The following is a 26,789-nucleotide window of genomic DNA, read 5'->3' as shown; positions in this document are numbered from 1 at the left end:
TTTATGCCTTAATTTAGCATAGTAAATCTAGGAAAAATAAATAAATAAATTCCAATTTAAAATATTTTTTTGGTAATAATTTAATGCACATTTGTAATGTTATCATTTTTATTATGCTACCCTCAATATTGCCCCTTAATAAAAAAATTAAAAAAATTCTGACACTGGTTTAAAATGTGTCAAATATTTCCCCAGGAAACCCCGTGGTGAAGCGAAGAAGTGCAGAAAGGTCTATGGCATGGAGAAAAGAGATTTGTGGTGCACAGCATGTCGCTGGAAGAAGGCCTGCCAGCGTTTCACTGACTGAGCTTTAGTTGTTACTCCATCAAAATGTGCTCTTCTGTTGTCTGTTCCATGGACTGACAACTGATAAACTCCTCCATGCTCTCAGAATGGACATTTCATTAAGAGCTGACTCGGAGAGGTGTGGCCAATTAGAAGTCACTGTTTTCTCCAGGCCACAAGAGGGGGCTCTTTTCCTGCAGCTTCCATAGTGGAACACTGAGATTTTGTGCAGAAAAACTGAAGAAAAAAAAATCAAAAAAGTGAAAAAGTTTTCAGAAAAAAACGCATATTGGCTTTTGCTTTATTGTTATATTAAGGCAAAAAGACACAAGACTTCCTAAGCTGATTTTACAGTTTATTATACTTTCACATTGTGCGTGTGTTCTTTGGAATACAGTAGCTGAACATTTTCCATGAGTTTAATTGTGACAGACTTTATACGTGGCAGTTTTTACTGTTATCAAACTCTGTAAGCTATTTTTTGAAGAGTATTTTTGAACAGTTAACCAATTTTGGTGACACTTATTCAGCGACTCAAATTCAAAAGCAGTTAAAAAAGAAACCTGGCCTTTCACATCATTTAAACTTAAATCAAACAGTCTAACTTGGCACCTGTTCAAACTGTTTCTGGACGCTTTATCTTGCCTATAAGCACTTTTTAACAGCCATGAAAATAATTAGATTTTCTATTTTGTTAAAGCAGAATACAGTTTAGCATTGCTGCTTCTTATTAGGAATTGCGTAATGCATTCTCGCACCTTTGGTTTAGTTATTTCAACACTCTTTGCTAGATTTTTCGTCTCCTAATACCTCTAAACAAGAATGAGCCTTTTAGAGAGAGCCCGCTGTGTACTTCAGCATGAATAGTTGTAGTGCAGGAATGTAAAATGGCCTCTCTGCACTAAAGCACCAGAAAAACAAATCCTCTGTCCCTCACAGATCAACTGCATGCTTCTTTATAAGCTATGAGGTTTATTCCTATCAGTCCGCAGTATTCATTTAATTGCAGGCTCTTCAGTTGGCCAACATTTTACAGCGACTTTCATGAGTTCACGTTAAAATTTAACAAAGACAATCTGCTGTTTAGAGAAGTCAGTTAGCCCAATAGGACATAGTGTTAAAAGGATACTTTGGTTTTCTGCGTGCTTCTAAAACCCTCATCCACACAGTCCGCCTTGCGTACTTGTGCCTGTGTGCGTTGTTTGCGCATGGAGAACTCGTGACCGTGCGTGAAACGTAAAGGCACACAGAAAAGCGAAGTCTACCCATTTTTTTTCTCTTCAATACAGATCACGATGCCTTCAATACAAGGGGGTGGGGAGAAGATAATCCTTGCGTCTCGTACAGGACGTCGTAATTCTGACCAAAATATGGCACATCCTGTCTAATACAAGACCGTTGGCAACTCTAAAGGCCCAAACATACTCTACGCAAGTACATGAACACAGACGCATCTTGCTACGCAAGCATGATTTCACGTGTCGTTGCGTTGTGAAATGTGTCAGAGCACAATTCATAACCTAACACAAGTACGCGCTCTATTCTCAGTGTTGCCGCAAGGGGCGCTACAGCGGATTTTCTTTTTTCAATCAACAACTGTCATAGCAGAGCAGCAATTTGAGTAGAGTCTTGCCGAACAAATTAGATTATACAAACATATTTTTCTGTCATCTTTTCAGCAAATACAAAAGCACACTCCTCAACTGTCAACATGTTGACTCCACCACATCCGGTTTCGTGCTGCCTAAAAAACTATTTCGCCCCATTGTGGTCCGAGGTTTGTAACCACCAGAGCAACGCAAGAGCGCACGTAATGTATGTATAACGGGACCACGTGCTGGCAAAGCGCTCGTGTCTATGTTTGCGTACTTGTGTGTAGTATGTTTGGGCCCTAAGCCTTGCTTACACTGTGCGCATCATCTGTACAAAAGAATATCACAAAGTGCACATGCGTCAAATGCAGCTGTTTCGCTCTAGCTCAATTGACTATACTAGGACGTGCAACTGTTCGCGAGATGTGACGGCACGCGGAAAAACGAAGTACACCCTAGCCTTTTGTGTCTGGATAACTAAGCTAGAACAGGACATCCCAGTTTCATATGATCCACTTAAATAGTACCTTAAAACTAGTGTTTTTTGTACAGATGCATAACTTGTACTTGTAGCTTTTGCAGAGTCGGTGTGGTTAATCTGGGCCATGCTGTGCTTCCAAAGGAGTAGTGTGTTTCTTATACAACATATGGCTACAATGCATATGTACATATTATTTGCAGGCTTACAAGGAAATGCTTACTCTGACAACATGTAGACGTGTGTGAATGTAGATTGTGCCATGTCTTCCACTGTGTTAGTCTTTCGCTTTCTCTTCATATCGAGGTGATCATATGATGTCTTCATGTATACACTGTGCTTTCTGTCCCCAAAGCCAGCTCTGAGCTGTTTCCCTTGATAACACTTGTGTCATCTAGGCCTATATGGGCTGTATACGTGAATGTGATCATTAAGGCTGGAGAACATTAAAGCGATAGTTCACACAAAAATGAAAATTTGACAATTTTATTCCACCTTGCAGGTATGAAGAGATAATGTTAGTTTACCTTTTCAGACCAAACAAAACAATCAATAAGTGTAGCTCCCAAAAAAATGTGTGTAGCACTCTCTCAAAAAGCTTTTTATAAATCATGGATATCAAAGAAACAATTGGGCTGGTGCATAATGCCAAATGACCAAATGTCAAGGCATATTGTCCAATTACAGCTTAGAGCAGCTTTGTCTTCTCTTTTCCAGTGGTCAGAAAAGAAAGAGTGTCCCTCTCATGATCATAACCTTCAGTAAGTGCCAATGAGAAGAACAAGAGGGAAAACATTTAATTGCACTAACTTGTACTGCACAAAACGTATATTTTTATGTACCATTTTTATACAGAGAAATTGAAGTTTTTAAAAGAAAATGCTTAATGGTCGTATGGTGACCGCCATCGTTTTCAATTGTCATTGGGTCAGGGATGAGGTCTTTTCGCAGACCTCCCAACTATAAGCTTACTTGGCGGTACTTTATGGTGTTGTGCTAGTTTGGGCCTTGCAGAACACATCAGGGAGCTTTTTGTCCTCAGCAATTTGACTGCAGGCTTAAATCGGTGACAATCATTTAGGCTCCTTTGATTCTTGGGAATGTCGCTGACTTGGTTTTTTGATGACTTGTCTAGTTTTCCCATATAAAACATTGTCTTTTTTTCTCCATAGGGAACAAGTCATGGGTAGATTTTGGATTTAAAGGGAAAAGTTCACCCAAAAATGAAAGTTTGGTCATCATTTACTTAGCTTTGAGAGATGTTAGGCAGAATGTACTTAAGCCTCAGTCACCATTCCTTTCATTGTATGAAAAAAAGATGCAATGAAAATGAATGGCTGTCAGTGCTGTTAACATTAGTTAATGCAACATGAACTAAGACAGATCAATTGTGTTTTTTATCAATTAACACAAACAACAATTAATAAATGCGGTTTAAAAATATTGTTCCTTGTTTGTAATGCATAAATTAATGTTAACAAATGGAACATTATGTTCTAAGTAAGGAAGTAGGGATATGCCACGGTGGTCGACTAATCAACTAGTTGTCCAACAACTGACTAGTTGATTAGTGGGATCAACTACTAACATTAATATTTTTATTGGTGTTTGCTTTAATGGGAGACACAATTCTCAAATTAATTAAGAGACTCAACATATTGAAGAGCATTTTTTTTTTTTCCGTGATTATAGGTTGCTGCGCTTAAAAGTGAATAATAGTCAGCAGAGTGAAACCTTCTGTAAGAAGTTTAGCTTCTTAAAGGAATATTCTAGGTTCAGAACAAGTTAAGCTCAATCAGCAGCATTTGTGGCATAATGTTGATTACCACAAAAAAAATTTTGACTCGCCCCTGCTTTAAAAAAAAAAAAAAAAAAAAAAAAAACCTGAATTTCGAGGTTACACTGAGGCACTTACAATGGAAGTGAATGGTGCCAAATTTTGGAGGGTTTTAAGGCAGAAATGTGAAGCTTATAATTTTATAAAAGCACTTACTTTCATTCTTCTGATAAAACTCATGCATTCTTTGAGCTGTAAAGTTGTTTAAATCATCATTTTTACAGTCGTTTTAGGGTTTACAGCATAATATCATCATGGCAACGAAGATGTAAAATAGGCTATAACTTTACACAGAAAAGGTTCGTAAGTGATTTTATCCACTAAAATCATTTTTACAAGCAAATCATTTGTATTCATTGTATGTTGTACAATTTCATTGTAAGTGTCTCACTAACCCAGATATTTCCTTTTTTAAAAGGAGGGATGAGTCTAAATACATTTTTGTGGTAATCAACATTATGCCACAAATGCTGTCGATTGATCTTAACTTTTATTGAACCCGTAATATTCCTTTTAATGCTTCAACTTCAGTCCATTTATGCACCACTGCTGTTTCAGCCATCCAAGCTCTGTATCAACAATACATTACAAGACGATCACTGTTGGACGTTAAATCCTCTGCTGTATTTGTAATGTGCTTTCAAGAGATTTAAGTCTTCTGACTCTGCTAAAATAAAAAGTTTAAACTGCTCACCCGCAATATTATCTTGCAGTTCTGCACTTTTGAATGTGCAGCGAGGATCATCCTGAGACTCCCAAGTGCTCTGTTTACATTGAAGCGCGTCATTCTGCGTTCAGGATGAGCATAAGCGGAGCCTTTCTTATTTCTTCTCTTTGATAGTTTTGTGCAATAAGATGTTATTGTTACTTAGCCTATATTTTTGTGGAATATCCATTACCATGTTAAAGTGCTGTGCTTAGCATCCATATATCATTCCGAAACATGTCTGATCGGGGTCACGTGAACATAACGGAGACTAATTATACATTACTATCCTTAACGCAGACTAGTCATTCAAACAACTGACCGACAGGTTGATTATGAAAATTGGAACATCCCTAGAAAGAAGTCATACAGGTTTGAACATGAGGGTGAGAGAGTAAATGATGAGAGAATTGACATTTTTAGGTGGACTATCCCTTTAACCATCAAAAATCTAATGAGTCAGGCAGTGACATTTTAAATAAGTTCTGTAGTGTCCGTTTTGAGCGTGGAGTCACAAAAACAATCACTTTTTTGGCTTCTTTGCCAACTTTATAGACGATATAAAATGGAAACCATAAAAGGAAATTGAAAGATTGCCTTTTTTGTTTTTGAATTGAGAGTCTGTAGTGAATAAAACATGTATATATTCATTGTATATTTCAGACTGAGGGTAAATGGGGAAAAGAAGCAACAATGAATGTAAAATCTACAAAACAAAATAATCTGCCTGTAATCTGTCACGGCTGTTGGTTTTTGTTATTGCTTGTCTTACATGAACTTCTGTCCATTTTTTTTTTTTTTCTTGCATATCAAGTAGCTAGAACCACTCAGTGTTTTGTTTTTCCTTTTAGTTCTCATTTTCAGTTGACGTGCTTTAAATCTGCCTTGCATTGATATGATTTCATTGATCAGAAATATCTGTCTGTAAGTGAGTCTGTACATCATGACGTATGTACTGTTGTAAGGTTGGATGGATGTTACTATGTGGATCATGATGTCATTCTGCCCTGCACATTCCGATAGATGATTTTACATTCGTCTGAGCCTTTATCAATCTGTTTCCTGTTATTCTAACTTTTCTGACTGCCTGTTGGTTCTTGCCAAGGACATTAAGCTAACCACACAAGAAACCTTTAAAAACTCTCAACACTTTCAAATGTTTGTGTTAATAAAAATTTAAAAAGGATTTTCACAGTAATCAAGACCATTTTAAGATTCTCCTACGTAACTGTTTCAGTGCAGGATTTTTCAAAACAACTATTTCTCCCTTTTTGTGTTTCTTTTACCATTTAGGTCTTGAAGTTTTGTCAAGCTCCTTTTTTGACTGTATATTTCCTTTCTTTCTCCATTGTTCCTCATCGGTTGATATTTGATGCATGTCTTGTGTCATCTTTGTACTAAATTGTTTTTCAGAGGTTGACATTATGTTTCCAGAGTTGCATGAATGCCTGAGAGGATGGAGGTGTTTGTGGTGTTTACTTGGGCCGTGATGAGAGTTTGGTTTCTTTGGCTGTAATGTGATTTAAATAAAAGTGGATTTCAGAACGACATGTTTGATTACATTTTTTTTTTTTAGTCTTTGCATCTCTGCAAAAGGGTTATTATCTAAAATGATCTAAAGAGCATTTCCAGTAGAGCTAAATCCATGAATCGGCCCCACAACTTGACACTGTTTTCACTTTTTCATATAATTCATGTAACGCTTACATTTGCGCTAAGCTTTGGTCATTCTAAAACAGCACAAACAGCTTGAAACTAATTTACAGACAGATAAATGTGACAAGAGTAGTCTCATTATGTTTGGCCTTGGAAACTGATGTCAGCGTTGTTGTCCATTGAAATGTTACCAGTGTGCTTTATTAATGTGTTATAAAATAAATTAACAGAAAAAAAAAAAAAAAACTTTTACAAATTTTTCACATGAGTAATAGCTACTTATGTCATGCTGGAATAGATTTGCTCTTAAATTAGGTATAATACATTTACAGGAAAAATATGCACTTCTGTTCTGTAGTCAGTTTGACTTCACTGCATGTAAAAGTGCTCTACCGCACGTGATGGAGATGCTGAACACACAGAATCTTTAATAAAACAGCCATCCAGAAAGGGGATCTTGTGGGGATGAAGCTTCCCAGTCTCTACTGTGTGAATTCTCCTCCTGACCACTAGAGGGTGGTACAGTTCAGACCAGTAGTGGATTATCCAGTACTGCTACTCCTGCAGCCACGCCCCCATCAGCATGCTCAGAGCTCTTGGTCCTCAGCAGATGGCCCACACATTCATTAAACACCATGTCATTGCCTTTCCTGTGTGCGAGTTTGAGAAGTAGGGAAAGGTTACCATGATTTGCAGATGATTTACAAATGGAGTGAATGTGTAGCAATTGTTATGAAAAGGTAAAATACAACCTAAAGCTTTGTTGGAGGACTACTAAAAATTATCTATCCTACAAATGGCAAACTACAGTGGTATGAGCTTTATTAAAAATAAATATTTCACCAAAAATAAACAATTCTGTCATCATTTACTCAGTCATGTCGTTCCAAACCTTTGTGACTTTCTTTCTTGCATGGAATTCAAAAAGGAAATGTTTTGGAAAATGTTCACACTCTTTGCCATACAATGAAAGTGTAATCGAGCTCGAAATCACGATCATGGCTAGAGACTGCTGATATCAAGTAAAGTATGTACAGTAAAAAAAAAGAAAAAAAAAAGTCATATTTTGGTCTGTTTTTCACCCAGAACCGATTAGATTGCTTCAGAAGATATGGATTTATCCACTGGAGTTTTATGGATTACTTTAATACTGATTTTATGTGCTTTTTGGAGCTTCAAAGTTTTGGTCACCATTCACTTGCACTGAATGGACCTACAAAGCTGAGATATTCTTTAAAAATCTTTGTGTTCTGCAGGAGAAAGAAAGTCATACACATCTGGGATGGCATGAAGGTGAATGATGAGAATTTTCATTTTTAGGTCATCTATTCCTTTAAAATAGTCTATGCGTCTCACGAGTTATAGTTTTGTTCGAGGAAGACACAATTTTTAGTTGTTATTCACTGAAAATCTTGGCTCCAGCAGGGTTGCAGTGAATGACGGCAAACGGTATTGGTTGTTGCATGTAATCAATCGCAATGTGGCAAGTTTAAATATATGTAATGAGTTTTGAGAGCTATGACGGCAAGATTTTCAGAATAGTGATTATAGGAATGTTCAATACAAGTTAAGCTGAATCGACAGCATTTGTGGCATAATATTGATTACCACAACAAATAATTGACTCTTCCCTCATTTATAAAAAAAAAGCAAAAATCGCAGTTGCAGTAAGTCACTTACAATGGAAGTCAATGGGGCCAGTCCACAAATGTTAAAATACACAGTTTCAAATGTATAGCCACAAGACGTAAACATGTTAACATATTAACAACATGCTTTCTAATTCTAACCTTAATATCAGTGTGAAGTTACACTGTACTTTGTGGCCATGACGACAATGCCGGTAAACCCTGCAAGCCATTTTATCACACTAATATCATGTAGAAAAGAGATTTTCTCAGACCAAAATCATGTTAACATGTACAGTATAATGTTTATATCTTGCGGCTAAACTTTTAAAACGGTGTGTAATTTAATGTTTCTGGACTGCCCCCACTGACTTCCGTTGCAAGTGCCTTTATTTCGTTTACAAAACATTGTAACGAATCAAAGTATTTTTGTGGTAATCAACATGCCACCACAAATGCTGTCGATTGAGTTTAACTTGTATTTAACCTGGAACATTCCTTTTACAACTTAAATTTTGTTCTGTTCCTTAAGCAAAAAACAAAACAAAAACATTTATGGCTTTATCATCATATGGTAAGATGATTTGGAATAGAGCACACAAGTCAGATGGACTACTTTTATGGTGCTTTGTCTTTCTTGGAGCTTGACTGCCTGCGCACACTGTATGGAAAAGATCAGCTTGAAAATTCTTCATAAGCCCTCCTTTTGTGTTCCACAGTCATATAGGTTTGGAACAACTTGAAGGTGAGTAATGATGACAATGTTCCTTTTCAGGTGAACTATTCCTTTAATTCCTTCCTAAGCGGTAAACATTTACAGTAGCACAGCACACCTCTTCAAAACAACATCAAACGCTTACTGCTGTGGGAGTAAACCTTTTTTTAAGTTGCAAATATTGAATATCCCACCTGACGTACGCTCCAAACACACCCAGTTCACTGAGGCAGGAGTTCAGTTTCAGAGGAGCTCCTGGTCTGAGCAGGTAGTTCTGCACGGGGCGAGGCTGGATCTTGTCCATCAGGATGTAGGCTGTTCTCTCACTGGAGCTCTTCGTGTTCTCCAGTACCTCACAGATCTCCTTTCCATAAATGTTGTTACCTGTGGTACAGCAGGAGACCAATGAGAGCAAGATCAACATGTGTGTGAGTGTGTGCACACAGGAATTGAGTGGTTACTCACCACCTCCCTCCCTCTGAGGCTTAAGCACATATTGATCAGGATTGGCCAAAGCCATTGCCACCGTTTTATCACCTTCTTCTCCCTGTGGAAAGACAGGTACACCTTTCAAAATCAGTTCCAAAAATACTGTTAAAGGAATAGTTCACCCAAAAATGAAAATTCTCTCATCATTTACTCACCCTCATACCATCCCAGATGTGTATGACTTTCTTTCTTCTGCAAAACAAAAATGAAGATTTTTAGAAGAATATTTCAGCTCTGTAGGTCCTCACAATGTAAGTGAATGGTGGCCAGACTGTTGTAGCTCCAAAAATCACAAAGGAAACAAAGTAATCCATAAGACTCCAGAGTTTAAATCCATATTTTCAGGAGAGATATGATGTGTGGGTGAGAAACAGATCAATATTTAAGTCAGTTTTTGCTTGAAATTCTTCTCCCTGCCAGGTAGGGGCCACTATGCATGAAGAATGTGAATCAACAAAAACACAAGAAGAATGTGAAAGTAAAAGTGTAGATTCATAGTAAAAAAGGACTTAAATATTGTTCTCTCTTTCACCCACACCATCATATCTCTTCTGAAGATATTCATTTAACAACTGGAGTCATATGGATTACTTGTATACTGACTTATGTGATTTTTGGAGCTTTTTTACTGCACTGTGTGGACCTACAGAGCTGAAATATTCTTCTAAAAATCTTCATTTGAGTTCAGCAGATGAAAGAAAGTCGTACACATCTGGGATGGCATGAGGGTGAGTGAATGATGGGAAAATTTTCATTTTTGGGTGAACTATTCCTTTAATAATTATTAACATCCTGCTTCTGAAGTTTTCTGCAAAGTGTAGCTCCAACGCTACTTCCAAAACCTGAACCTGAAAGAGTTGGAGCTACACTTAGCTGGATGGTACATCTTCACAAGCAGGACTGAGCACCCCAGATGTTATTCCTTTACCTTGTCCAAGGTGTATAGTCCAGCAAACGTGGCCCTAATCTGAGCAACTGTTTCAGACTCATCAGGGAAGAAGCGCTCCAGAACCCCTGGCCGGGCCAACTCCTGCTGTACCTTCTTCGTGCCAGCAAGATGTGTGCTGATGTCTGGACACTTCACAGCCAGAGAGCGCTCCATCATCAGCCGTGCCTCCCAGCTCTGAAACAGCCAATAAACATTAGCCAATATTAGGGGTTGAACCCTGATAGATCAACTAAGCCACTGATCCACACGTTGGGTGCCGAATAGTCGTGGGTCACATGACTTCTGCTGCCACCATGTTTAGAACAAGTACGACTGGAGGAAAATTCCTCAGTGTAACTGTGCGACATCAGCTTTGTACGGTAAACTGCAACAGCCATATATATTTGAAATGACGTGATGCTGATGCTGCAAACATTTGAGATGGTCTTAGTTAATTTATAGTGTTTATATAAAAGCATTTAAACCCATGAAAAATAAAGCAGTGCCCTCACCTGCTCTGATGTGTAGTTTTGGGGCATGTATCCATTACGGAAGTAAACAATGGCGATCTCCTGCCCATTTCTACAGATAAAAAAAAAAAAAAAAAAAAAACAGATTATAGAGGGACACATGCTACCCAATAATCTCCACAACACAAATTTTAATGTGCAACCTAAGACAAGAAATGTTAGAAATATTTGTGATATTGAGCCATAAACACTTGCACAAAGAGCCTCTTCTGCTGGTCCAGTGATCCAGTTCTACAAACATCTTCAAACCGTCTTCTTACAACAGGAATATTGCTGTATATATAAAGAGCACAGACCATCACTTCAGTCCCTGAAAAATCATCACAAGGCAACCAAATTGACCATTTTTGCCAATAATTATGACTGGCTAATTCAAGAACACTTTTTTTTTTTTAAGCAACACCCTCCCAGTGTAGTAAAACTTCTCCTGAATGTTCTTATGTAGTAAGTTCACAAAGTCATTAATAAGAAACTGTAACTTTGAATTACAGAGTCCATGTTACATTTATTATATACAGTATTACTATAAATAAGTAGAACAGCACTAACAATGTGTAATAATAGGCTGTTTCACAACAAGTGTTGGGTGTTAATTGATAACATAGTAATTTGTTACTGTAATCTAATTACAGCAAGTCAAAAAGTAGTGTAACCCATTTTAAGTACATAACTAGGGTTACACCTTTCTAAAATAAGATTATTCATGTATATTACATTTAAAATATGAATTATGTTCATATGTACAACTGTTTGCATTTCTGTGCTAGGTGAAGGGAGTGCGACAATGGACGAGGAGGAAATACTGACAATATTTTGAACTCGTTGAGCTGGAAAAACTTTCTTGAAAAGGGTTTTGAAATGTAAATTAAAAGTAATTAGTAATGAGATTACTTTTCACCAGTATAACAAATTAAGGGGGCTCGGGGCAAAAATGCCACAAAAGAAAATAATGACAAATGTAGGGGTATTTTTTATTTTTTATTTTTTTTAACATCTGATATAGTTCTTAATATTATAGTCCTAGTTATACATATAATGGCTGGGTAAGGGTAGTTGGGAAACAAATTCTCAATCTTGAGAATTTGTGTTAAAGGGATAGTTCACCCAAAAATGAAAATGCTCTCATCATTTACTCACCCTCATTCCATCCCAGATGTGTATGACTTTCTTTCTTCAGCAGAACACAGATGAAGATTTTTAGAAGAATATTTCAGATCTGTATGTCCATACAATGCAAGTTATTGGTGATCAGACCTTTGAAGCTCCAAAAATCACAAAGAAAACATAGAAGTAATCCATAAGACTCCAGTGGTTAAATCCATATCTTCAGAAGCAATATAATAGGTGTGGGGTCCTTTTGAAAGTCACATGTGGTGCCCGTTTGGATTCACTTTCACATCTGAAAGTGAAAGTGGAGATTTTGAGTAAAAAAATTACTTAAATATTGTTCTGTTTCTCACCCACACCTATTATATCACTTCTGAAGATATGGATTTAAACACTGGAGTCTTATGGATTACTTCTCTGTTTCCTTATATGATTTTTGGAGCTACAAAGGTCTGATCACCATTCACTTGCATTGTATGGACCTACAGAGCTGAAATATTCTTCTAAGAATCTTCATTTGTGTTTTTCATTTGAGTTCTTCATTTGAGAATTCATTTTTTGGTGAACTATTCCTTTAAAACAAGTGTTGACTATAGCAAAACCATTTGACCACTTACTTCTTCCACAACTCATTTTCTACATATCGATGGTCATAAATATTCCTCTGGATGTCCTCAACCAGAAACATAACCACTGCCCTGTAATTCACAATACAACAGACATGAGGACAATGGCCACTTAACCATTTCATGTCATCATGTAAACAATGATAAAGCATCAATGACTACAGCATTCACCATGTCAATCATTTTGAGAAGACCTTTTAAATAATATATCTTAAGAGCTTGAGTTCCTAAATGATCATCAGCTGACTGTTTTGATATCTTCCCTAAGAAAAGAGCATACAGTGCCCCCCACCCCACTATTTGGCACTCCTGTATTTCTTGACATGGCACCATCAGAACAATACATGTTTAAACACACCTCTCAGATCCATAGAGCTCCCAGGCTTTTGCCAAACCTCTCGCCAGACCCGCTGCTGGGTTGTTGTCAAGAATATGATCACACTCATCTAACAGGTTTGCAACCTTCAGAATGTGCCTTACAGGAATAAGAAACAGCACTGTGTCATTTACCTTTACATTATGCACAGCCTGAAGGCACTGAATGATGAATCCATGAAATGGAAAACAGAATAAGAGCAAGTGTTTTTTTTGTTTTGTTTTTTTTTTTTAATGCAAACTCTCCACCAGATGGTTTCAGGCCTCAAAGTTTGGAACTTGTTTTGTTTACCATTTTGGTCACACACTTACCGATGCACATCTGGTGTCCGTGAAGCAAGACCGCCGAAACTGGCAGCAATAGTGTTGATTTCAATCTGCTTTAAAGATGTCCCACCATCTGGATTCTGGTCCAACATGTAGTCTGAACGATTTAGACCCAGAACTATTGGCTTGGGGAAGATATGAACCATAGTTTAAATGAAAAAGACTTGAAATTATTTTACAATAGCATTAATGCTACATTTATAAAAACATTTATGGAAAAGAAGTGGTCTGTTACAACTTAGAATAGAATATGTGCTAACATGGCATTTTATTTCATTTAATCAACAAATGGCTGGTGAATCATTATACCTGGGATTGACATTCCTGATGAACTTGTTTGTATATACTGAAAAGTCTGGCTGTAAAATCGTCAACTTTGATGGTGCTGTTGAAGCAAAGTAGCATGTATTTAAATCAGAGCACCATAATTATTACTAAAGATTTAATTTAAAATGTACTAAATAAGGCAAAAAGCAATAAGACACTCAATTAAGTTCGATCATACAGTACCTGGCCAGAGTGTCCTCTAGAAAGGTTGGATTCTGGCTGACCCGGTCCACCAACCGGTTAAAATGTGTTTGAACTGCCAGTGCTTGATAAAAGAGTGCTGTAGGCACTGGAGTGGGGAACAATGTGAACGGTGCATAACTCACCAACTGTGAACAAACATAAATTTATTTTACATGCATATACACCTCCAGAACACTTCGGTCATTCCTGATTCTTTGAGCTGACAGTCTTTGGTCAGAGTTTACTCAACGAGGCAGAACAGACACGCTTTAATCCAGAAACAAAACATGGCCACAAGAGCGACAGAATTCCAGACATGACTGTGAATTAACCGCACCTCTGTGACTAGATGCCGGATACATTTCCAGTGTGATACTTCTTTGAAATCAGTTTTGTTGGCATGCAATAATGGCTATCTATGAGTCTAGTTCAAAGATAGATAACTTAAGTCACACGTGTACTGAAATGTACACCATGAATCAGAAGTAGATGGATATATCGGTTTTACCGATAAACCGGTGCCGATAGTTGTTTTTAAGGAACTCTATCGGTTATCTGCAAATATCTATGCCACTAAAGAAAAATTTAACTATATGGAAATGTGCTCTGTTAGCGCATACAATGTGTTTCTTATGTTTTATACTATGCAGCTTGTTCAGCATATCTTGTGAGTAATAATACACCTTATTCCTCATCTGGTGAAATATGCAAACACAAAAACCTGGTGAATTTACAGGCTACATTAAAAAAAAGAAAAAAAAGAAAAAATAATAATTTGGTAAATAGCCTATTAAACTATATTGCACTGTAACGAGCCCAAGTCTGTCATTTCAAAATAAGAGTCTCCAATTCGTTTCTGGCATGATTACTGTTAAAAGTCCCGTGTTATTCACCAAATCTTCATTTTTTTCTGGTTATTATTGGGATTTTGGTTGAACAATAAACTGCTTTGGTGATTTTGTTTATTTTGGACTCTTATAGCATCTATGTTTGTGCCCGTAATAGAAGGAAATACTTATTTTTAACATTCTATTAATCGATTTTTAAAACTAGTATCGGCCGATTAATCAGTTATCAGCCTTTTCCACCACCTTAATTATCGGTATCGGCAAAATCCACTATCGGTCGACCTCTAATTTGAAGTCACTTCCCCAATCTTCTACCTATCATAAAAGCAAAACTACTCTCTGTGGGTTTCATGGCTTGGATGAACAGTGCTACTACTTTTCTACAACCTTGAATGAGTTATATAAACATTTCATCTGGCCACATGAAAACAGTGATGGTGCTCTTACTTCAGGAGAGTTTGGAGTTTCTTTGGTCCGCATCAACACCCCATGTAAAAGAGCCGTGTCTTTTGCTATCTCCTCTAGACTTCTGATCAAATTTTCATCTCTCAGGACCTCCTCTCGTATTGCAGACATTGCAGAAAATCTAGAATCAGAATGAAGCACATAGCGGTCAACCTATGCTTCATGTCAACAAAAATTCTGCAACACTTTACCATAAGATTCTATTCGTTAACATTAGTGAGTATATTAGGTATCATGAACTAGCAATGATTAATTTTTACAGCACTAATCTTGGTTAATCAAAATATGAATGATCATTCTTTGTTCAAGTTTGTTCATTTTTCATTAAGTAAAGATACTGTAACTTATACAACTTTTAACATAATACATTTGCATATGTTGAAATAAACATTAAGCACTATTATAAGTGTTTTACATTATTTAACATAACTAACAATAAACAATACTTTTAGTTAACTAATGTTAACAAACACAACGGGCCCTATTTTAAGAGGGCTACCGTTAATCACAGCGCTATGACATAAGTCATAAGCACAAAGTCAGTGCGCATGGCCATGAAATTAAGCCAAGTCTAGGTGCAAGTGGGCTTGGCGAAATAGCGCGCACAAAGCGCTAATGGGCTGGGTCAAGTACAATTTAAATCTGAGGTTTTTCTCCGGTTTTCACCAGTTGTGTCCTATTATATATTACATACCCTATCAAACAATAAAAACCAAGACATCACATTCATAAGAAGTTGATAGTGTAGATGGACTGTATGCAGTTAATTAAAATTAAAATTACGCTCGTGCATTAACTGCGTCCTTGATGACTGTCAGACATAAAACATATTTCTATGACAGTGACATGCTTCTAAGACAGTGACATACGTGGAAAATGTGATTCTTGTCATAATTTGGACGAACGCTCTTAAATTATAGAGAATGCAAGAATTATTAATCATTTTCATCTACTGGCACACAAATCATGTCTAGTTTTAACAGTGATTGTGTCGGCATGCACTTCACATCTACTGGACAATTTTGATTTTGAAAAATTAAAATTCATTTATTGAAACAATTAAACCAAAAATATTTCCATTTTATATATATATATATATATGCATCCTTTATTAAAGTTCAAATAATAAAGAAACAGGTCATGTAAAGAAGTACAAACACCGAAACTGGCATACTATTCTTGCAAAAAAAAATTCAGAAGTCTGAAACAAAAAGACTGCGAACACTTTACATACGCACGTTTCACGAGACTGCATGCCTCTGAACAAACAGCATGTCATACATACGCATAGACATCTTTTATGTCATCTGTCCTTAAATATAATAAAATGTGTTTCTTCAAGTGCGTGTCTGTGTCTAACAGCATTTCTTGTGTCATTCTGAATCCGAGACGTCTTACAGTTACCCACCATGCACATTATATTCGCTACCTTCAATTAAACGTCTTCTGTCAGTGCGTGTACTCTGCTGCCTGTGTAATTTGACATGTTGGTAAAGAATGTCTGGCTTTCAATGCGTTATTTAGGTTCATTTATCATGGCTAGCAAACTCTTCATTAGGCAACCATTCTTTATTTAAGGCTATTCTATTCGTTAAGCTATTAATGTATTGATATTGGAAGTTCCATTCATAATATTTCCCCCTTGTACCGAGTAAAATCGGTAACACCATACACAGTGGCAATCCTTGCATCTAGATGAAAATGAGATGGCTCGCGATGTATTGAATCATAATACATGTGTCACGGTGTGTTTCTTATCGTGAAGAACATTGACAGTATGCAGCATTATTAATAAGACAGTTTGTTTTTTTGTGAGTTAAAGATGGATTGAAGTGAATAGAAAGGTGAGAGAGGGTAGTCTTCACCACATTATACACTGCAACAAAATTCATTTTTTGATTTGTTTTTGTTTTTGCTTGTTTTCCAATATAAATATCTAAAACTCCTTTAAAACAATGTACATTTACTTTAGCAGCTATAATGCAGAAGAAAAAATTGTTATCTGAGAATGCTGAATATAATATTTCATTTTTAAATATTTTAAAATATCCCATCCTATTTTAAAATATTAAAATGCCCATCTTGGTGAGGTATTCATGTAAACACAGAGAGTGATGTCTAAAGTGAACGTAAACAGCGGAGAAAAAAGCAGATTTGTATTAAAATGTCGGACTTGTAAGTGTAAATGTAAGCTAATAGACCTGCTGTCGTCTAGTGTAGTGTCATTATAATAATCAAACATCCATAACAAGAAAACTCACTGCTCTTGACTGAGTAACTTTAGTAGCTTTAAAAAGTATAAATGTATTATAATCATACAGTGAAGACCAGTAGTAGTTTTATGTTGCATTTCATTCTGAATGTTTACTTGAATACTTGATATTGCTGTTAAAACCTTTTAAAGCTGTTAAAAAAAAAGCACTGAATTTTCTTAATTTGTATTTTTTTTTCTATTATTTTTAATCTATTTACTGTTTTTTATTGTTATTTTATTACTGACTGTTTACTAGTCTTGAATAATTACTTAAGAACTAGAAACCATTCTTCCATAATTAACATATTAGTTAGTATTATTATTTGTTGTGGTTTTGAAGCTGGTACTGAGAATCGTCAAATTTCACTACCGACTACTGAAATTTTAGTATTGTGATAATGTATAGCGTTTATTGTACATGGTAGATCTTGTTACAATAACATGATGAAAAATTAAATCTCATTCCATTGAAGTGTGAGCACCCCTCTGCAGTTAATGATGGTGATGGAGGCTTTTCTTTATTTGACTATCATAAATAACAAAATAATTATCATATGACAATAGCCTCCTCTCTACACAGTGCAGTTTACATTTCTGTTGCAGAGAATTAAGTTGATTACATAGGTATACTATTAGGATGGTCATTAGTTGTAATTTTAGGAAACATACAACAGAAACTTTAACATGTTACTTGAGCATGTAACTTAAATGTCCTTTTTTCTCTCCGGACAAGTAACTTTTTTGTGAATGATCAATTTACTTGTCCGGAGCACAAGCACATGACAATGCTTTATGTCAAGCCCTGATCTAACGTTAACGCTATTACAAAGGTAACCACTTTTGCTTCATTTCTTTGATAGCTCAAATGTATGCCCTAGTCGATTTTGTGTTTTGACCATTTGTGAACTGAGTTAAACTCGGTCTCATTTATGCCTTGTGGGTGTGACTTTTTTGCCGTGTCATCACCATTCATATCTATACAACCAATGTGTTAATGATTAAATTACTACTATAGCACAAAATTGTTTACAAGAGCACAACGTTCTTCATAGATCTAGCCTCTTAATTTTGCCCTCAAAGTGCAACAGACTGATGCATTTAACTTTAAGATGTACACAATTTTCTTATGGGGGAGCATGCCCCCAGACCCCCCGAGGGCCATCCACCACAGTCTCACAAAATACTGTGAGAAACACTGAACAGAGAATGGCCAGACTGGTTCGAACTGACAAAGTCTACGGTAACTCAGATAACCGCTCTGTACAATTGTGGTGAGAAAATATAATCTCAGAATGTTTTGGCAGCACAAGGGGAACCTACACATTAGGCAGGTGGTTTTAATGTTGTGCATTCGCATGAGCGCGTGAGTGCAACTAGTCTTTCTAGCAAGTAAGTTCACTGTCGGCCATGTTTGGAACGCTCTCAGGAGACTATTTCAGGTCATGAAAGTGCAGCTGCTATCTACTTGAATGGGAAAAACCGAAATCTCAGAAATGGTTGGTCAAGATTATAATCAAAGAGCATATTTCAAATCAGTAGTAAAATCTGACAACGCTGGTTTCATAAATGGTGCTTCTTTACCTCAGATTACGCTAAAAAACGCAATTTTCCTGTCTCGTATAGCAAAGGCGCATGCGCGTTCTCGAGTTGATTGACAGGTGATGTCTGTATCTAAAAGGTGATTGGCTCTTTTACCTGTAAGGCAGGACTTCCTTTCTACATCCGTGGACCATTGGGTGTTCAAATTTCTCCCATTCATTTTAATAGAAGTGGCCCATCTCTGCTAAATAATCTCTGGTGCAACTTCAAAGTAAAAGCGCATCAAGTGTGCTATAAGTAAATGTCTTAAACACTATGCACAATTGGTTTAATTCTGTATTTTTTTAGTAAATGCGACTTCTAACGTGGACATACCATCCATGGTTGCTGGACTACTGTTATTTCCTTCTTCCTAATAAATTAACAATTTCTTCTTGTGCTTACTAAATTTGATGACTAAACAGAAATCAGAAGAAACTGCTATCTACCATTTTAAATACAATATTATTTTTTTAGATTCTTTTTATACAAGTTAAAAAGTTTAGTGTGAAATTGAGTAAATATAGTGCTATATAAGAGTTCCAATTTTTTTTTTTAGCAATTTTATGTTTATGTTATTTACTATATTAAATTGTGTGATATATAGGCATTGTATCGGCCACCCTGCTCTCTGGATATCGGCATCGGCCATTAAAAACCCATATCGGTCGGCCACTAATCTCGATTGCTGTGTCTCATTTCAAAGGCTGCGTTCTAGCTAGGATGCATCCTTTGAAGGCTGCAGTATACCGAGAGTCCTCCTTTAAACAAGTCTCGTTTAAACGAGACTGCCTTCGTAGGACAAACGGAAACGGAATGTAACATGGTTGCTATGACAGCACGCCACTCTTTAACAAGTGTGAGCGCTGTGAGTGAGAAGGGAATAAAGTCCCTTTAGAAGGGAATGTATGAGGTACATTTTAGGAGAGTTATAATGATGTAAAGAGAAAAGAAAATAGATTTTACAGGTGTCCTTTTAGTCTAATACTTTATTTTAATTATATATTAATATAATTATACATATTATATACTCTGCACCAAGGGCGTAGCCAGGAAATTACTTTTGGGAGCGCCTCAATAAAAATGTATGGGATGTACTTTTTTTTTTTTTTTTTACCAAATTTTCCTTAACAACAACAGATCTTTCACATTTTCAGAAATCAGAATGTATGCATTTTTTTTTTTACTATTTTATAAATATATATTTGATGTCAAATAATAATCTCTAATATTATGGGTGGTCCTCCACCCTTGGCTACGCCACTGTTCTGCACCCGTCTACTGAGGTACTTCAACTTGGGAATTAACATTACTTGCATTTGAACATCATATTTACGGGCAAATTGGCGTCATTTATTTTAGTCAAATGATGTTCATTTCCGCTGAAGCAAAGCATTGTGGGTTGTGAGTGCCCACGAAAGATAAACCTCATGCATCCTCCGAATTCCCGTGAATGAAGGTCACATTCGAAGGCTGCATTCCAAGTGTCCTACTCCCTTTTCTGAAACGAGACAGCCTTGATGACGTATGCAGCCGACAAATGCGACCTCCGGATGATGCAGCCTTCCAAACGAAACACGTCACATTGCATGCGCTGGCTTATCCGTACAGTGATTTACAGAAAGTACTGTGTTTACGACATAAGCACTAGATAATGTAGCTGCCGAATGAGTTATCGAGTTATGACATACCTGATGCAAATGGCTTTTATAATCACTTTTCCTTTGGCAATGGAGATTCTTGTTCTTGTCCGATTTCTGCGTCAAGGCTTGACTGAAGTAGTTTCACTCGTGCTGACCGACACGTGCGATGTTTAAATACATTACCGGTGTCCAACCACTGAGCAGGAAGCTGCTGACGACACGATCCATGTGCGCTGCAGGCACAGTCTACAGGGAGCGCTCTAGGGCTCATTGTGTGCTTTGGTTCAGTCATAAAAAAGTTTAATTCGTGTAAATATATCCATTTAAATCTATTTAATAAGTAGTTACTTTACAATAATTGAATAAAATATTACACGTTCACCTAACGCTAACATTAAATAATATCCACTGTATTGAGACCTAGAGAAACTGCAGAATCATCATGAAGTGTTGGTTTTATGATGCACCGCCTCTTCATCGCCCACATGTTTTCAGTCTGATGCATTTATGTGGAGTCAAAAATGAACCAGCGTCTAGATTTTAGAGCATAATGTGTTTTTATTTATTTATTTATTTTTACATTATGTGGTCTTATGATCTGAAACTCCATGTATTCCTCAATTAAGGTTTCTTCTATCTTGTGAAGTGACTTTTTAACATTTAGTTGAATATTTTTAAAATTATAAGAGAATTTGCATCACTACCCCTAGAATGCATATGTGGGTCCTAATCAACCCATATGTGTTTCCAATGCGATTCAGTTAAATGCATTGAACAATACACTGATTGTTTTCAGTTTCCATTTGTTGTGTAATTAAAAATATGTTTAATACCATGTTCACGTTTATATTTATGTGTATATATGTATGTAGTTGTCATTCGGCTGATGCTTATATCCAAAGTGCTTGACATAATAGCTATTACAGGGACAGTCCCCAAGGAGCAACCTGAGGTTACATGCCTAGTTCATGTCAAAGGCACTATGGTCTTAGTTACTGGACGACTTCTTGGTGTATTTGAACCTACAAATTTTATTTTTTCAGTACACCTCACCATTCCCTGATTGCACACATAGGCTACATCACTCAAACGTCTATTTGATGTGTGTGTTTCCATCTGGAAGACGTATTTTTTAGGTTGTTTGCTCATCTGCAATAAAAGATGTTTGTCAATAAGTCTCGGATGTCCATAAGACATTCAGCAGATGTCAAAGACATCTTTGAGACGTTTATGATTTAGCATGTTTGTAAATCTGATCTTTTTAAGATGTTTAGAAGATGTTATTTAGATTGTGATGCTTTCCAGATGAAAATATCTAAAACAGACATCTCAGAGATGTACTGTATGTGTGCTATCTGGGCTCCGAACAACACATTTTGCTACAAAGAGTAATATATAAATATAGTGTCATATGGCAATAAAGAGCACAAAAGGTTTACGGTAACTCAGATAACACCTCTGTACAATTGTGGTGAGAAGAATAGCATCACTAGAATAGCAAAGTTCATCGCTAATTTATATATATATATATACATTTTATCTTAGTCCATTGTATTTATATGCTTGTGTTTTTGTGGGTAGGGTTGTTAAGACATTTAATATTTTACCACCAAACAAGGAAAGTGCCCATATTTCTGTTATACAGGCTTTTTTTTTTTTTTTTTTTTTGCACTGTCACCCAAAAGTCAATGTGTCTGAAACTCTTCAGATTTAAATAAAAAATATGTCTAACTATTTAAACGTTTGAATGACTAAAAAAAAATATCATTAGGCTATTGTAAATTTTCGTTGAAAAAATAAGTTGTTTAATATAAAATAGAAGCATCCATAGATCCCACCTGGGTCTTTTTTGACCCACATTTGCATTCATACATGAAGAGTCATTTTTATTCAGTAGATCCCAGTTGTTTTTCACAATAAGTCATTATAAGTGACTCCCTCTTGCTCTCAAATGTCATTTTCAAAGTACTTTATTGGGTTGTTTTACACAAAAGAAAGAAAGAGTGGACAGTAATGGTAATAAATACCCAGATAGCACATGTACATCTCCGAGATGTCTGTTTTAGTCCTTTTATCTGCTAAACATATTAAAAAGATCAGTTTTTCAAACATTCTAAATCATAAACGTATCAAAGACATCTGCTGAATGTCTTATTGATGTATTGCAGATGAGCAAACAACATGAAAAAATATGTCTTCCAGATGTAAACATATACTTCAAAAACCCACGTCTGGGTGATGCATGTGTGCTATCAAGATGATGGTGATCAAACAGTGATCCCTGATTGCACATATGGGCTACATCACTCAGGCGTCTATTGGGTGTGTTTGTTTACATCTTGAAGATGTCTTTTTTTACGTTGTTTGCTCATCTGCAGTATGTCTATAAGACCCCTGATAGGACACGTACATCACCCAGATGTCTATTTGATGTGTGTGTTTACATCAGGAAGATGTAATTTTTTAGGTTGTTTGCTCATCTGCAATATGTCTACAAAACGTATTCTCTTGGATATCAATAAGACATTCAGCAGATGTCTTTGATACGTTTATGACTTAGAGTGTTTGTAAATCTGATCTTTTTAAGATGTTTGGCAAATGTTAATTAGATTGTGATGCTTTCCAGAAGAAAAGGTCTAAATCAGAATCAGAATTAGAATCAGAATGAGCTTTATTGCCAAGTATGCTTACACATACAAGGAATTTGTTTTGGTGACAGCAGCTTCCAGTACACAACAATACAAAAACAGCAACAAGACTTTTAAAAAATAATTAAAATTGAACAAAAAATAGATATTGAAAAGAAAAAAGTATATATAGAATACACAATAGACAATAAATATATACACACACACACACACACACACACACACACACACACACACACACACACATATACATATATATATATATATATATATATATATATATATATATATATATATATATATATATATTCACACACATACATACATGCACACATACATACATACATATACTTACACACATTCATACACACACACACACACACATATACACATATATGAATATATATATATACATACATATACATACATACACACACACATACACATACGTAGTGCAAATCTAAATACAAACTGGTTATATACAGTGCAAGGGAATGTAATGGCGGCAGAAGAAGTAGGATGTGTTGGATAATATAAAAAGACTAAGCTGTGTATTGCACATTAATTATTGCTCAATGGGGCAGTTTTAACTGTTCATGAGATGGATAGCCTGGGGGAAAAAACTGTTCATGTGCCTGACGGTTCTGGTACTCAGAGCTCTGAAGCGTCGGCCAGAAGGCAACAGTTCAAAAAGGTAGTGGGCAGGGTGAGTGGGGTCCAGAGTGATTTTTCCAGCCTTTTTCCTCACTCTGGAAGTGTATAGTTCTTGAAGGGGGGGCAGGGGGCAACCAATAATCCTCTCAGCAGTCTGAACTGTCCTTTGTAATCTTCTGATGTCTGATTTTGTAGCTGAACCAAACCAGACAGTTACTGAAGTGCAGAGGACAGACTCGATCACCGCTGAGTAGAACTGTTTCAGCAGCGCCTGTGTCAGGTTGAACTTCCTCAACTGGCAAAGGAAGTACAACCTCTGCTGGGCCTTTTTCGCAATAGAGTCAATGTGGGTCTCCCACTTCAGGTCCTGTGAGATGGTAGTGCCCAGGAACCTGAATGACTCCACTGCTGCCACAGTGCTGTTTAGAATGGTGAGGGGGGTCAGTGTTGGGGTGTTCCTCCTAAAGTCCACTATCATCTCCACTGTTTTGAGCGTGTTCAGCTCCAGGTTGTTTTGACTGCACCAGACAGCCAGCTGTTTAACCTCCCTTCTTTATGCAGACTCATCGTCATCTCAGATGAGGCCGATGACAGTGGTGTCGTCTGCAAACTTCAGGAGCTTGACTGAGGGGTCCTTGGCAATGCAGTCGTTGGTGTAGAGGGAGAAGAGTAGTGGAGAGAGCACACATCCCTAGGAGGCACCAGTGCTGATTGGACGGGTGCTGGAAGTAAATGTCCCCTGTCTCACAAGCTGCTGCCTGCCTGTCAGAAAGCTGGTAATCCACTGACAGATAGATGTGAGAACAAAGAGTTGGTGTAATTTAGTCCGGAGAATAGCTGGGATGATGGTGTTGAAAGCCAAACTGAAGTCCACAAAAAGGATCCTTGCATATGTCCCTGGTCTGTCCAGATGTTGCAGGATATGATGCAATCCCATGTTGACTGCATCATCCACAGAACTGTTTGCTCGATAAGCAAATTGAAGGGGATCTATAAAGGGTCCAGTGATGTCCTTCAGGTGGGCCAACACCAGTCTCTCAAATGACTTCATGACCACAGATGTCAGGGCAACAGGTCTGTAGTCATTAAGTCCTGTGATTTTTGGTTTCTTTGGGATGGGGATGATAGTGGAACAATTGAAGCAGCATGGGACTTCACACTGCTTCAGTGATCTGTTGAAGATCTGTGTGAAGATGGGGGCCAGCTGGTTAGCACAGGATCTAAGATATGCAGGTGAAATGCCATCTGGGCCCTGTGCTTTCTTTATCCTTTGTTTTCGAAGCAGCTCACATCATCTTCACAGATCTTAAGTGCAGGTTGAGTAGCAGGAGGGGGGAGGAGGGGGGTTGCAGGAGGTGTTGGTGTTTGTGTGAAGTAAAGGTCAGAGTGGGTGTGGGGTGTGAGATTGGGCCTTTCAAATCTGCAGTAGAACACATTAAGGTCGTCAGCCAGTTGTTGGTTCCCTACAGGGTTGGGGGTAGGAGTCCTGTAATTCGTAAGTTGTTTCATGCCACTCCACACTGATGCAGAGTCGTTAGCTGAAAACTTGTTTTTCAGCTTCTCAGAGTATCTTCTTTTAGCCACTCTAATTCCCTTATTCAGTGTGTTTCTGGCCTGATTGTACAAGACTTTATCCCCAACTCTGTAAGCATCCTCTTTGGCCTGACGAAGCTGCCTGAGTTCCACTGTAAACCATGGTTTGTCGTTGTTAAATGTTAAATAAGTCCTAGTAGGAATGCACATATCCTCACAGAAACTGATATATGATGTAACAGTATCTGTGAGCTCATCCAGCTCTGTGGCTGCAGCCTCAAAAACACTCCAATCAGTGCATTCAAAGAAGGCTTGTAGTTCCAGCTCTGCTTTGTTGGTCCATCTCTTTACAGTCCTTAATACAGGCTTAGCAGATTTTAATTTCTGTCTGTAGGTTGGAAGAACATCTCGGAGATGTACATGTGCTATCTGGGACGTGTGTCAGTAAGTATGTCTAGGATGTTAATAAGACATTCAGCTGATATCTTTGAAATATTTATGATTTAGATTTCTATATCTGGTTTATATATCTGATCTATTTAAGATGTTTATCAGACGTTAATTAGAATGCGATGCTTTTCAGATGAAACACTCTTAAACAGAGATCTCGGAGATGTACATCCCAGATAGCACATGTGGATCTCCAAAATGTCTGTTTAAGAGTGTTTCATCTGGAAAGCATAATATTCTAATTAACATCTGATAAACAAAGAGCATCCTGATAGCACACATACATCACCCAAACATCTATTTGATGTGTGTGTTTACATCTGGAAGACGTATTTTTGTGCTCATCTGCAATACATCTATAAGACGTTTCCTCTCTCGGATGTCAATAAGACATTCATCATGTCTTTAAGAAATGTATGATTTAGATTGTTTATAAATCTTATCTTTTTAAGATGTTAAGCAGATGTTAATTAGATGGTGATGCTTTTCAGATAAAAAGATCTAAAACTGGTTTATGAGGGTGTGCAGTTCAAATATACATTTTGCACCAGTAGTACATGCATCTCATCTTTTTTTTCTAAGACATTATAAACGTGATATGATACACACCAAAATTGTGCATACCCACTGCTAAGCAAAGCCAATACTAATCCATACCGTAATTGAGATTAATACATTTAAACACGGAAATAACCTTCAAGCCAAGTTTAATAACTTTCCCCATAACATAACCAAGTTAATGCTTTCAAAAAGGAAGAAAAAATGGATTTTACGATCTTGTCAAACCTGAATAAAATGTAGCAGTCCGAGGGTGGCAATATTGTCATGAACATCGACAGAAACACGGACAAAGAAGAAAGACTCTCGTGGAACTGCAGTTCTTCTTGCGTATTTATTGTTTTTCACTATGACTGCCTCCTTGAACAG

At 36.9% G+C, this 26,789-nt stretch overlaps 2 protein-coding genes across 5 annotated transcripts in view; one reads left to right on the top strand and one right to left on the bottom strand.

The window, feature by feature from the left end:
* The window catches only part of LOC127419236 (zinc finger protein 704-like), a 109,466-nt gene extending 103,018 nt beyond the window's left edge, over nucleotides 1–6,448 (top strand). For all 3 annotated transcript variants that reach the window (XM_051660480.1, XM_051660481.1, XM_051660479.1), the window contains one exon: nucleotides 196–6,448. In XM_051660480.1, coding sequence (XP_051516440.1) covers nucleotides 196–307 — 112 coding nt within the window. In that variant the 3' untranslated portion in view covers nucleotides 308–6,448. The remainder of the gene's footprint in view (nucleotides 1–195) is intronic.
* On the bottom strand, nucleotides 5,793–20,825 carry LOC127419239 (glutathione synthetase-like). Of its 2 annotated transcripts, XM_051660491.1 has the most exons (13): nucleotides 20,626–20,825; nucleotides 15,085–15,223; nucleotides 13,790–13,935; nucleotides 13,589–13,664; nucleotides 13,265–13,404; nucleotides 12,936–13,052; nucleotides 12,569–12,649; nucleotides 11,040–11,117; nucleotides 10,827–10,896; nucleotides 10,315–10,509; nucleotides 9,363–9,444; nucleotides 9,092–9,281; nucleotides 5,793–7,204 (listed from the first exon to the last, which is right to left on the bottom strand). In XM_051660491.1, exons 2-13 carry the CDS (start codon nucleotides 15,211–15,213, stop codon nucleotides 7,081–7,083), a joined length of 1,428 nt encoding a protein of 475 aa, XP_051516451.1. In that variant the 5' UTR covers nucleotides 15,214–15,223; nucleotides 20,626–20,825; the 3' UTR covers nucleotides 5,793–7,080. The 2 variants fall into 2 exon arrangements, with proteins under 2 accessions (XP_051516451.1, XP_051516452.1); XM_051660492.1 differs by lacking the exon at nucleotides 20,626–20,825 and having other exon boundaries at nucleotides 13,790–13,895; nucleotides 15,085–15,216.
* Nucleotides 20,826–26,789: the final 5,964 nt, after the last annotated feature.

The sequence above is a fragment of the Myxocyprinus asiaticus genome, chromosome 28 (genome assembly GCF_019703515.2).
Source record: "Myxocyprinus asiaticus isolate MX2 ecotype Aquarium Trade chromosome 28, UBuf_Myxa_2, whole genome shotgun sequence".
In the NCBI taxonomy this organism is placed as follows: domain Eukaryota; kingdom Metazoa; phylum Chordata; class Actinopteri; order Cypriniformes; family Catostomidae; genus Myxocyprinus; species Myxocyprinus asiaticus.
This window is presented reverse-complemented; position numbering and strand designations above follow the sequence as displayed.

Coding starts and splice junctions, on each gene's coding strand:
- LOC127419239 (XM_051660491.1), bottom strand. CDS start 15,213: ATGTCTGCAATACGAGAGGAGGTCCTGAGAGATGAAAATTTGATCAGA. Junction 13,936..15,084: donor AAACTCCAAACTCTCCTGAA/GTAAGAGCACCA, acceptor GTTTGTTCACAG/TTGGTGAGTTATGCACCGTT. Junction 10,897..11,039: donor CAGCAGAAGAGGCTCTTTGT/GCAAGTGTTTAT, acceptor TTTTATCTGTAG/AAATGGGCAGGAGATCGCCA.